General features: G+C 34.0%; 1 protein-coding gene across 14 annotated transcripts in view; it reads left to right on the forward strand.

Annotated features, from left to right (window-relative positions):
* The window catches only part of csnk1g1 (casein kinase 1, gamma 1), a 286,572-nt gene that overhangs the window by 258,428 nt on the left and 13,891 nt on the right, over positions 1-14,253 (forward strand). For 2 of the 14 annotated variants that reach the window (XM_051920342.1, XM_051920340.1), the window contains exon 13: positions 6,286-6,328. The exons of the other annotated variants lie outside the window; for them this stretch is intronic. In XM_051920342.1, the coding sequence (XP_051776302.1) occupies positions 6,286-6,313 (28 nt within the window). In that variant the 3' untranslated portion in view covers positions 6,314-6,328. Of the gene's footprint in view, positions 1-6,285; positions 6,329-14,253 lie in introns of those variants that run through there. 14 annotated transcript variants of the gene reach the window in all.

Raw genomic sequence — 14,253 nt, forward strand, 5'->3', positions numbered from 1 at the left:
TTTTTTTTCTGTTGGTCAGTGTCAAAAACAGACCAGTCCACTCAGATTCAATGTTGTTTAACAAAATTTGAAAACATCCAAGCGGTGATTTACTATTTTATGACACTACATTTAAAATTGAGTGATTCCTTATGCTTCGCTGGTTTCTGTCTTGAGCTGTATACTCCACGGTTGGGTCCCAGCCCCAAGAGGATTAATGGATCCTTGTAATTAGTGGTATATTACATGAAACAAGTAGGTAATTGAAACATCAAAGCAAAATTATAATTTTCTTTGTGTAAAATGTATGAAGGTTTGGTGGTGGTGTTACTATTTTCAGTAGGGAGTGTGGCGTGTGTCTTTGTGGATAGTATAATTGAAATCCATAACAAAGACACATTTTATACAGCATTTTGTCTTATTTGAATGTATTCACATGGAAGATGGACAACCTGTCTACATTGCTTTTAGTAAACTTTGGACAGCTTGGATCTGATTTGGTCTGGGTTGTAACAACAAAATAATTCTTTTATTAATTATTCCTCACAAAGCACTTGCTTGGAGCATTGCACAGATCAGTGGTTTTAAACCCATAATCTAATGTTGAACAACAATCAAATGCAATAGTAAGAATTTTCAAAAATACAGCCCATGTCAGAGGATTAGTAGCAATGCAGAAGGGAGAAACAAATTTCATAAAGACACAAAAAATGTAGATAAAGAACTCATTGAGACCAACTGCCCTTGTATAAGTATACTCCTGGAGTGATCTAGTGTATGGTTGGCTAAAAATACACTAAGAGAATTTTGCTGGATATTGCATTAAACCTTTTGAAGAAATGTATTGGATCTACAGTAACTCTCACATTTTTAAAAGAATAAAGAGAGAATGTTTTGAACTGTGTGGGAGCTGAATATTACTTGATCCATTTTTCTCAGTAAAGTACAAAGTAATTTGAAATTGGCATAGTTTGCAGCTGGGAGAAAAATAAGTCACATGTCCATTGCTAATCTAGCAGGAAATGCATTTTTTGTTTTTATCACTCTGAAGCTAAAGTTGACAGAAGTGAATTGCTGTCTGCAAAATGTTCCCTTATTGTCAAGCTTCCAGTCTTTTGTGATTTAAAAGATACAGAATTTGTACCTATTTTGTAGTTTTACACTTTAGTCCCATTGGAACATTTTTGAGTATAATAGGACAAATATCATTTAGTTTTACATATTAATCTCCTCTGCATATGTATGAAAACATAGTTAATTCCTTGACATGTGAAGGAAAATGTATAGTTAACTTTAAATTCATCAATAATTCTTAATATTATTAGGGCCTCTCATAGTATTTAATAATGGAAAGTCATTATTTCATTAACAATCTGCTAGATTTGATATTTTCATTAATTTTACGGGATTAATATCTTGGCAAAATTTGTCATTTTAATAGTTGATATTAGTTTTACAATTTTTGTCCAGTAATTATTTGATATTTATTGATGCAAGGAACATTTGTCATAAGCTATCTACTTCACTGTTAAATATTCTTGTAATAGTGGAAAAATGTTGCAGCTCTTGATAAATTTGTTAAACAAGGCAAAAGTGCCAGTTTCATCTAATTGGTGTTTTTTGGGGAAATGTAACTTATCCATATTCAGAAATGGTATCACTTTCACATTGTTATTTAATTATAATACTACCAATGATCTAGGTTTACTTATTCATCCTATCTTTTGAAATTTTAAAGTTTTGCGTTCAGATATTTTTCTTAACCTAGAATGTAAGATGTTGCTGTTGTCAGTTGTAAAAGAACTGCACTGTTTATTTTATTAACATTTTATTGTAAGTAAAAAACTATGAATAAATTATTCTCTCCATAATATAATATGCCATTAAACCACTACCCGGACAGGTTTCACTTGTGTCTGTCTTTTAATCAGATATTTCAAACTTTAAAAACAGGATTAAACCAATTTTAATGTCACAAGTTAAAATTTACTTAAAAGTAGAAATTTAATATTTAAATTTAAAGATTCAGTGGAAATAGTACAACTTATTTTTTTCCATAGTATACATTCTACTTTACCTGTTTTTTTTTTTTTATTTAAGTTATTCCAGTTTGGAGCAATTTTCTCTTGTATTTGCACTGGTAAACTTGTGCTCTATGACCTCCAAATTGCATAATTCGAAAGCTACGCAGTGAAACCTGCATTTTTAGATTCTTGTAATAATATGAATGTGAAATGTTTTATAATTTTCTTTAAACGATCTCCTCCTAAAACTTGAAGGTAACAGTAGAGAAAACTTAATAATTGTACTTGTGTTTTAAATATTGTTTCACAAGAAAAGATAATGCCTGCACATCTACAACCTGCTTCTGTTTTATTGCTTTTGCTGCAACATGAGATTCCTCCAGGAGGTATAGCTTTTGCCTTTGCATCTTACTACTAATGTTGCAGAATATTTTTTAATTAAGTGTAAGGTGATTTTCCAACTTAACTTTATTAATAGTAGTATATTTACAGGAATGTCTAAAATTAGTGTTTTAATTGCAGGTGCTCATACATTTTTTTTTCTTTGTGTCTGCACAGAATGCTGTAAAAGAGTAGTGTAGCTTTCTTAAAGTAAAGTAGCTGCAAGTATAAGTTGGGAATTATTATTAATCAAAATAAAGCAGAAAAAATAGATTAAACGATAACCAATATTTCATTGAACAGACATTTTAAATGTAGCAGTTTTTATGTGGTTCCATCTTTAGCAATTATAGCCTGCTGTCATTTACTTGTATTTTGAATAAGTCTAAGTTGGTTCCGTTTTGTTTATTTAAAGGTTTGTTCTAATTGCTGATTATAAAATATGAGGTGCTAGGGTTTCTACCCACAGCTCAAGGATATGCTGTTAAATTTTGGTGTTAGTGTGTCTGTCCTATGATGAACTAGTGTCTGATCAAGGATTGATTCCTACCTTGTACCCATTTCAGAATTGATAGATAAAAATAGAATTGGCTGGCTACAGTGCAGTGTTTAAGGATCCAGAGAAGTAACTACAACCTTGCATGTTAATTTAGTAAATTGTGGAACTGGCATTGTACCTCTTAGCAACCCATTGCATACTAAATTTGTCAGCTATATAAGTGCAAGAAATATTAAATTACTTCAGGACAAGTTAAATTAATTCACTTGAATTTTGTAAAAATAACTCAATAAACAATCATATACTTTTACTTTAATTTAAAAAATAGCTAAGTAAACATGATTATGCCTAGTACAATGTTCTAGTAAATTAACAAATGGTTCAACAAGATTGTTAGCTGGAAAAAAGAACATAAACAAATGCAAATGCCAGGAATAGTGTATAACCACTAGTGGACATGACTCGACAGTAATAAATATCAGATTACTTTTTTAGTATTTGTCATTTTATTTAGTCAAGAATATTGTTTCTAAGCACAGAAGTTAATAATTATTATTCATTTATATAGTGCTTTTCTCACTTCTCAAACCGCTACAACACAGGGAGTACCTGGGACACAAACCCATTATCTCCTTACTGTGAGATAATGGGTAGCACTACCACTGTTGTTGAACATATTTGCTCAAATGTCAGTGTCCAAATTTCATATCTTCACAGCATAATATGTCTTTTCCTATCATTTTTAAAGTTTTGCTGTATTCAGTGCTTAAAATTTAGCTAGTGAGTGGGCATCAGCCATATTTTATGAATTTCTTCTTGTGGTCCTCAGGTTTCACTGAAGCTCAGAGCTCAGTAAAACAGGTAACTTGTCTGTCTTTTACAAGGAGGCATGCAACTTTAAGGGCACTTGCCAAGTGTGCATACCACATGAATATGCAAGATAACACAGTAGGTGCCACTTTTTGTAAGTTGAGTGGAGGGTTGACTGAAGTGTTACTGAAGGTAAGCAGCTTCATATCTGCATCGTCTCACTGTTTGCCAACATGGACCAGCATCTTTTACTTTATCCATTCACATATCACTCTGTGAAAATACAAATGAAACCCCAACAGGGCACATCACCCTGCCTGGATGCTATTGCTCTACATTGCTATGTAAAAAATAAATCTATTTGCCATTCTAGATTTCTCACTCCATGCCCATTGGTGGGCCAATACCTAGGCACACATTTTGTTCTGGAAAACTCTTGTCAGCTAGGTAGCCCCTCATAGAATCATAATTTATATTTTCCTAGACATTTTTTCTTATTGTATTTTAGTTAAGTGACAAAGCTGAATTAATTTCCTGTGTCAGTACTGTCATATAGCAATTTCAGCAAACAATTTTAGTTACAAAAATCAATGTATTCTGACATATACAAAAGTACTGAAAGTGCAACAAGATTGTTATAATAGGTAAATGCATAAACAGGCCCTTAAAACTAAAATGAATTATGCAACATTCTAAAATGAAACTGTACAGCATGCTGTACAAACTGAATTTTTTCGGCCTTCTCCAGTCTCAAATTATAATTTAAGTATTATGCCCACAATTTGCCAACTTTCTTTTGCTTTTTCATTTTCTAGTTGTTGACCCACTTTATAGGTAACACTTCTAAATAAATGATTAAAGTTTGACATGTTTATTTTATTTGTGTTGTCTTTATGAGTTGCTTAAAGCATAATAGCAGCTCCAGAAAGTTCATTAAGTTTAAAAGTAAAATGAAGCTGTCTTTGTCATGAGTTCGAATGGTACAGCTTTTCCATGTAAACATAGTAATTTGTTTTCTTTATAATGCAAATTTCACTTAGTGGTGGCTACACTAGTACCTATTTTAAAAATAAAAAAAAAATAAAAAATCCTCACTCTGCTTCCAGTCAAGGTGGTGCTCACAACTAATTGTATTTGACTCCCTTTTTCTTTCCTTTGCTAACCCTCATTTGTAAGACTTAATACAAACAAGATTTAAGGAATTGCTATAGTAAAACAGCTATTTAAGAAGCAGGCATCCATCAAATATTCTGTTTTGTTTATCAGCACGTTCTTTTCCATAAAACCTAAGTCTGACTGCTTACTGTATAGATTCTCCCCTCATTATTGTAATGAATTGTTTTCTTACAAACGATTTCCTGCCATCAAAATAAACAAAATGGAATAAATCAGTTTTCCCATTTTCTAGCTTATTTTATCAAGTTTTCTGATCTTTTATCACTGCATTGTGGTCATGTGGTACATGGTAGAAAGCTGAACTAGCAATGTACAATATACTAGGCAGTTTCAGAGCAAAGGGATAATGCATATAAACCTTTTATAACTACATGTCTTTGGACTGTTGGAAAGAATCAGAGGCTGTGTTTATATAAAACAAAAAAAAAAAACAGAAAACGTTGTGATTTAATCTCCATATGAAGTACATCAGAAACCCAGAACTCAACTTGCTAAACCATTCACTTCTTTGTAATCAATCGAAATGATTACAAATATGTTCCGTGTGAAATGATTAATCATTTTATTTTACAAGGAGCATATATACATTTATGTTGTTTAAAATAAGCATGTTTTTTGCAAACTTTAAAGATAGATTATAAAATAACTTTAGAATATATAGCATAAAGATTAACAAAATTTAATTTTAAGATTGTGTGTAGTGTAATACTGTTTGTTAAAGTTGTTTCAAATTATGAATATATTAAAAAAAATTACTTTGTTTAAAATATGACTAACTTGCCTTTATAAAATGTATAATTATTAAGGATGTTTACAACATAATACATTTTTGGTGTTTTTATGACAAATATACATCCTGTCAGTTAAAAGAAATGTGAAGTTTTAAAAAATTTTCAATGCTGTTATTGTAAATTATACAGTAGGTGATGTGTTGAAGTCATGTTATTAATTGTTGTTATTGGCTAAAATACTAGCATGTGGTATATTTACTTAAAAAAGGCCATGATATTGTGTCAGCCAAGTGTTTTTGTTTGCTACACAATTCTTAGGTATCTGATCCAAACAGGTATATTAATTTTTAAATTTAGCCAGGGTAGAATACATGATGCATGCATTCCACTGTAGGAGTTTTCTATAGAACTGAATAGTTGAGAAATTTTAAAATTTGATACTACATAAACCTTGTTGCTTTATAACAGATTTACATCAGACAGTATACTAAATGTTATATTTATAAGTTTGTTCTTAAATAGGATTTCGAAAAATATTAATTGGAAATCAAACAGAGCTTTGGCATTCCTGGATAAATCTCTGTTCTTGCATCTTTCTTTTTTTGCTCGCATGGCTAGCATGAGGTCATCTACATCTGATTCTCTGTGTATTAATCTTTTTGTCTTTTCTCTTTACATTCTGTAGCTGCGTGAAAATGCTCAACTTGTGGTGAGTCCCTCTCTGCAGTCCACATCATAGCGAGTGGACCAAATTAACTTGGGGGTCTTTCAGAGAGAAAAGGTTTTACATTGGATGATTGTGTTCTAGTGTTTACCCAAACCAGCAGTTAAGCAGCTATTAAAAATGGTGCTAAATGTAATATATGTTCACTTGCTAAGCTGCTAGTTTAGGTATTTAACATAGTAAAAATGTAAAATGTTGATAGAAAATAATAGTACTGTTAACAAAATACTGTAAACTTTTATAAAGTGGAGCACAAATCCACATTGTTCATTTCAACAATGAAAATACTAATTAAATAATATAGGTTTAGTGTACAGATTTCTGTTAATGCTTTCGGAAACATCTTATTATTCATATATATATATTGTGTGTGTGTGTGTGTGTGTAATATATATATATATATATATATATATAATTCTTAGTACATGAGTTAATTTGTAAAGTTATTTTTACAATTGTACATTTTGAACAATTACTTTAAAATGGTTAACTTAAGATGGTCTAAATGTTACTTAAAATGTTAGTTTGCACAAGACCACTATAAAACCAATAACAAAAAGACAAAACCATTTAGCAAGTTCAAGTTTATCATGACTTGTACAAAATACTGTACAATGAAGTTTGGTCTTGCATGTCTGACCAACATACAAAACACCAAGTCAGCACTCTCCAGTGCATTGGTCAGCCAGTGTGACTAGGTTTACATGGACTTTACTTTGAAATCTCTGGGTTCTTCCTTTCCCAAAAATGATTTATTCTAAATAATAGTTTTCATTATATAATTTCAAGTTAAATATACTTTAGTCACAAGCATGGAGTATCTTTGAATGTAGTCTTACATTTACAGTAGTTTCCTGTATTTAGTCAGTATTTTATTTCTTGTATGTAGTGATATTTTATTTATATCTAATGTAAAAAGTGTTAGGGCTGGGTGATATGGACAAAAAAATCATATCTTGATATATTTTGGCGGCATGGCGATATACGATATATATATAGATATTTTTGTGAAGTGAGTAAAGTTAAGTTGTTAACCAAAGCCATATAGGATATCACAAGAATTTATTTATCAAAATAAAGGTTGAAATACATAACAAATATATATTTTTAACTTACAGGCCCACAGTACCTTGAACTACTGTGTCTGCTTTCAAGTTAAGAACATAGTGTAAATGTAAATAAAATGTTTAACTATAAGCAAAAAATGGCAGACCTAAGGGTTCTATATAATAACCATATAAATAAGTGCATAACTGTCTCTTACTTGCTCTCCAATGCTTTAACAAACAAGTTAACAAACTACTGTACATTAGACATGCATTTAAATTTGTTAGTTTTAAATGGCTTTTTTTTTTAAATAAATAAATCTGTAAAACACATTTCATTTTTGGGAAAAAAAAGTCTGGCCCAAGGACATTTTATGCTGTAGCTAATTTAAACTTCACTTCGTGAAATAAGTAATGTGTTTAACTGACAGCTCACAGTAAAGGCAAGCAGTTTAAAAGTCACTTTTACTGCTTAATTCTGGCTTTGATTAATATAATACTTAGTTTTTTTTTGTTTGTTTTTTTTAAACTTGCACTTCCCAATTACCAGATAAAGTCAAAGACTATAGCACTGCGTTCTTTGCTCTCATTGTTGGTTGTAACAGAAATGAGCCTTTTTTCTTCCAGCTTTGTTTGTGAAGGTGTCTTGCAGAGCTTCGGCTATGTGCTTCCCAGTGTGGTTTTCAGGGAAATAGCTCATTTGCTGATGCACACGTTTAATCTCCCGTTCTTCAATGAAATTAATAGTCAGACTTAAATATGGCTTGCAGGTGTGGCTGAACCACATATCGGTTGTCAACATGAAATGTTTCAATTTAGCGATTGGATCAGTAAGGGAACATCTAACTTGAAAGTACATGTTAGGCACTGCTTCTCTTGCAAAGTAATTGCTACTGGGCAATGCGCGTCACAGGTCAAGAGTTTTGATTAGTCTTTTAAAACTATCCTTTTCCACTGTTGGAACAGAAAGTACCGTATATCTTTTGCTATGTAGTTAACTACTGCCTCAGTGACACACTACTTTTTTCAGTTTTTTTTTCTTAAGGCGAGGTGTGGATAAATGAAGCTTGCAATGTTGTCTGAATTGGTTTAGGCAGTTCGGGTGGCAAATGCTTCATAACTGCAGTAGTAGAACTGAGTTTAACGGCCTCTTCGTACTGTTTTTTGTACTGCTGTTTTAATTGATGAAAAAGTTGTTAGTGCTTCCACTTTTTGACAGTAACTCCTTTTGGTATTCCCTATATATTATGCAATTCTGCTGCTTATCTGACCTGTGAAATCCAAATCATCTCCAAATAATTGATCTTCTTTTTACATACTAAGTCATCTTCAGTTATAACTTGTATGTCAAGCCCCTCTGTGTTATGAGACAGTTTTTTGCATCTATGGGAGTGGCAGCTGCTAGCAGAGCACAGTAGTGAAGGATAAGAAAAAAGGCTTTCCACGAGATTAAACCAAAACTTTATTTAAACTCGATATAAATGACGCTGCTTCAATCCATATCCCAATCTACTTATACTGTATCTCGATATATTTTAAAATTCCAATGTATTGCCCGGCCCCTCATATGTATGAAAGTGAATTCTACACAAGAAGAATTCTATACATCTTGTGTGCTACAAGATCACCATACTTTAGGTAGAAAATACCCATAAATTTGTGTGAAGTTATAAACCTTTTGCCATTTGACTTACATAATGAGCTTTAATATTTACTTAAAGTGCATTTAAAGTATGAAAATATATCGGTTGAATGTACATATTTAATTAAGAATGTTATAGGACTTTCTTACAGATAAACTTATTGAAGGATTCTTGTCATTGAGTATTTTTATAGATATTTTTTTTTCCATTAGTGTACCTGTTTATCATAAAAACTGAAGTACTAATAACTCTTGGAGGAATATCCATGGTAGTGCCATTGATTTAGGTAAATGGATTATACAGATGTGGACAATTCTGTTGGTACCTTTTGACCTCATTGAAAAAGTTCTGTATGCATTCTGAAAAGTGATTAAATGAAAAGCAGTTTTCCCATGTATACCTGCATGCATCTGATAATCTCATTGAGTAAACAAAAGCAAGTCTGAAAAGAGATAAATTACTGCTTATTACTACAAAGATATTTTAAAATGACCGATTTATTTGTTGGTTCCCATAAGAAAGATCATAAATATTTGGATTCAAGTGATTTTTCATATTTGCTGTTTTCTTTAATTAGTATCACACATGTCTCCAATAATACAATTGGATATTCAGCCTATTTAAATGGAGAAAAATGTTCCTGTGGCAACAGTTGCAAATGATATTAAGACATTTAAGGTTTACAGGACTGTAGCCAACCTACCTGAATGTGGCCACAAGAGGAAAATCAACCCCAGAATAGGCAGAAGGATAGTGAGAATGTTGGACAAAAAGCAGAGGACAACTTTCAAAGAGCTGCAAGCTGAACTCCAAGGTCAAGATCCATCATTGTCTGATTGCACCATCTGTCACATTTTGAATGACTGTGGGCTCAATGCAACTTGACCCAGGAGGACTCCACTGTTGAAAGAAGCACAAAAAAGCTAGACTGGAATTTGCTAAACTGCATATTGACAAACCATAATGCTTCTGGTAGAATGTCCTTTGGACAGATGGGACAAAACTGGATCTTTTTGCAAGTCACATCAGCTCTATGTCCACACATGAAAAAATTAAGTTTTCAAATAAAAGAATACCATATCTCATGTGAAACTGAACTGTGGAGGAAGCTCGGTTATGTTTTGGGGCAGCTTTAATGCACCTGTCACAGGATGCCTTGAGTCTGTACAGGGAACAATGAAATCTCAAGGCTATCAAGACATTCTGGAGCAAAACATGTCAGAAAATTCAGTCTCAGTTACAGGTCATGGATCCTCCAACAGGATAACGACCCAAAATACACAGTTACAGTGGCATGCACAAGTCTGGGCACCCTTGCTTAAAATGCCAGTTACTGTAAATAGTTAAGTGAGCAGAATTTGGCCAAGTCTGTTTAACCTGAAAATTTCAGATATTTGAAATAACTCTGAAATGCTGCTGGAGTTTATTGCTGTGGTTTGGTTATAATCAAAAACTTTCACAATGTATAAGGAGATTTTGTTATTTTTTAGTACAGAGTAATGGGAATTGTGGAAGAGAGGTGAAAGAGTGCAGGAAGGGTGGAATAAGTGGATAAGCGTGTCAGGAGTAATTTGTGACAGACGAGTATCAGCAAGAGTGAAAGGGAAGGTCTACAGGACGGTAGTGAGACCAGCTATGTTATATGGGTTGGAGACGGTGGCACTGACCAGAAAGCAGGGGGCGGAGCTGGAGGTAGCAGAGTTAAAGATGCTAAGATTTGCACTGGGTGTGACGAGGATGGATAGGATTAGAAACGAGTACATTAGAGGGTCAGCTCAAGTTGGACGGTTGGGAGACAAAGTCAGAGACGCAAGATTACGTTGGTTTGGACATGTGCAGAGGAGAGATGCTGAGTATATTGGGATAAGGATGCTAAGGATAGAGCTGCCAGGGAAGAGGAAAAAAGGAAGGCCTAAGAGAAGGTTTATGGATGTGGTGAGAGAGGACATGCAGGTGATAGGTGTAACAGAACAAGATGCAGAGGACAGAAAGATATGGAAGATGATGATCCGCTGTGGCAACCCCTAACTGGAGCAGCCGAAAGAAGAAGATAAGGAGATTTTATGCACTGTAAATTCCATAAAACCTTCACGCCTCCCAGGTGGTTTTGTACATCTTTAGAGCCTCAGTCAGAGATTCTTACTCAATCAAAATGAACATGTCCTTTGAGGTCTATTGCCAAAATGTAATCTACTATAAATAGGCAGATATTATTTTATTTGTTCCACATGGGATTTTGCTTTTTACAGAAATATAACAAACCCCACCTCTCAAATAAATACAAGAATTACAGAAAAAGAAGAAAACTTGTGACTTGGCTAAAGATAAAGGAGTAGTCATAAATAAGGCATTATAAAGGTATATTTCAGTAAGTACAAAGGAGCCCCAGTAGTGCTTCCTGACACATTTCTATTCAAGTACTTAAAGGTAATATGTCATAGAAGTGACGTGCGGCATTGTTCTTCAAGTTGTTTGAGATTGCATCCCATAACTGAGCCTGCCTTCTTAAATACTTTTTTAATTTGGTGGGCCAAACAGCTCTCATTGCACCCAGAAGGAAAGTTCTCCATCTGATTCCTATGCGCTGTCTTATGCCTCCACCCCTTTACTAACATAAACCCCATTAGTGCAGAATCATTAGAGAATTTGTATAAGTGACATGACCTGGGGCCTCGTGTATAAACGGTTCGTGCGCACAGAAATGTTGCGTAAGCCCGTTTCCATGATCAAATCTCGATGTATAAAACCTAAACTTGGCATAAAGCCATGCTCATTTTCACAAAATGCTTGACGTATGCAAGTTCTCTGCTCGGTTTTGCAAACTGGTGGTACCCAGCATCAAAGCAGTGCTACTGTTCCAGTGTGGTTTCCCTTTCTTTTCTAGATCCACATCCCTGACGCGGCTTTATAAATACACTGAAATTAACCGCATATTGTTTATTAGTTTAATGCATCTGATTGTAATTAACCTGTAACAATATAATGGTCCACAGAATGGTCAAACTGTTCTAAAAACCATAGCTGCTTTAGCGTTGTTACTCTCACTGCACCTTCTTCTTCTTCTTCTTTCAACTGCTCCCATTAGGGGTTGCACAGCGGATCATCTTTTTCCATATTACTCTCACTGCACCACTCGGAGTATTTATATCATTGTATCTGAGTGAGGAATCACAGCACTACAGCAGCTGATTGGAAAGAGAATTATCGATATACAGCATCAAGCACACGCTTCCTCAGCCATGCTGTCTGTTGAACTGCTCTCATACGGCAAACGCTTTAGAGCCTTTCCTCGCAGTTCAGAAACAGTTTCATCCCAAGAACTACAAATGCACTCAGTCAGTCCATCAAGTGCTCCTTGTAGAACGCTTTGTACTTAAGTACAATTACCTCACTGTAAACTTGCGATAGTTATAATATTGCAAAACCTGAGCCACTTTATAAAGCACGTATTTACATATGATGACGATATCATTTTTAAGATGAAATGCAGCAAAATGTTTATTATATTATACAGATAAAACTTTCACTTCATTTAAATAATCTATATTGTTAATAATTAAACATGTGAGGACACGGTGCTGCAGCACTAGCAAGGAGCTGGCGCTCCGTTCACGGATTGTTCCTGCCTTGTGTTGTATTCTTGCTGGGGCTGGCGCAACACTGGAAGGATAGATGGATAGAATAATTAAACATGTACTACGAAGATATTTCAATGTTCCTTAAAAGTTCTGAAGAATCAGCGTTCTAAGCTTACAGATGGCTTAACGTCTATTACAGAGCTGATTGTGTGGCGATTGGGTATTTGGAGAAAGAAAAGTAAGGACAGGAATTGGGGGTTAGTACGTTTGAAAGAGACAGTACTGCTGCAATAAATTATTTCATTGAAGGTCGCGCACGGTGCAGCAAGCATCTTGCTTGAGGCATGAACAATCACTGTGCCACCGTGTTCCCATGTTTAATAACATGCTTTAACTCCTATCATCATGAAAATATCAAGTGTGCATCTCCGTGTTTTAATTATTCAGAGAGCTGTAATATCACGAATGTAATGGATTCTGTGTCCTGTCGGAGGAAGAGAAAGCTCGTTTAAGAAGCAAGTAGTGAGTTACACACATGGAGCACATAGAAGATCAAATACAAAACAAAGCATTTAATGTGCTACTTTAGGTACGATGGGATTTGAGAAATTAGTAAATTAAGTGATTTTAAGATGACGTTTATGATGTTCTACTTTAATGACAAAATAAACTACATGATTAAAATGGAAATTTCAAGATTAAAGTTGATATTTCGTGCTTTTTTCCCCCCACTGTGTGCCTATTTTTTTTTTTTTTCCTCTGTACCCTAATAAGCTCTCATATGACACTCAGACGATGGGCTACGCCTCACCTTTTCACGGCGACTTTGATATCTGACAACTTTTTTTTTTATTTCGGGCACTGTGCGACTTTGTGAACTTGAGCTTTCAAGTTTCTCCGGCACTCTGTTACTCGATCAACTTCCTTTTGTCGTTTAAACCAACAAATATTAAGTTTTTCCTTGCCTCCACTTGGTATTCGCTGAAATTCTTTTATTTCCCCACTGTGCTTTTGCCATTGCCTTTTCACAGAACGTTGAGCTTAAGGGCTATTTATATTGATTTGCATATTCAAAGAGGCGCAATTCTGGGAGGAGTTTGGGGAGTGGCAGCAGGCGCGTGCATGTGCGTTACTTTTCACATTGACCGGGATTTATGGAGTGGAAGAACGTGGAAGTTGGCGATCACACAGATTTATGCATCTGGATTTTTTTTGTTTGTATGCACATTTCCGCTTTTGACCTTACACCATGTTTTAGTGTGAATTCTACGCATGGCATTATGCACGAGGTCCCTGGTGTTCTGTTTATAGTCTGAGGTGCTCCACCACTGCTCACATCTACATCAGTGATCTAGTCCTCCTGGAGTGTGAATGTACCTGTCTAATTTATAAAATCCAACCCCTATTGATTAATTATGAAGAAAGGAAAGTTACTTTCTATACTATTTTACCTACATTGAAAATGTTTTTTGTTAACAAAACACATACTAAGGGAAAATTTATTTAAACTTTATCATGCTTGCAAAACCCCCATCATTTCTCATTTGACAAGGCTTGGTAATACCATTTGTAATTAGCAGACACACATTTTACCATTTTCTTGCAGTCTCTACATTGAACCATGCTTAATTAAAAAGAAACAAAAAAATTAAATAATATATA

Source organism: Erpetoichthys calabaricus, chromosome 17, assembly GCF_900747795.2.
Source record: "Erpetoichthys calabaricus chromosome 17, fErpCal1.3, whole genome shotgun sequence".
Classification (NCBI taxonomy): domain Eukaryota; kingdom Metazoa; phylum Chordata; class Cladistia; order Polypteriformes; family Polypteridae; genus Erpetoichthys; species Erpetoichthys calabaricus.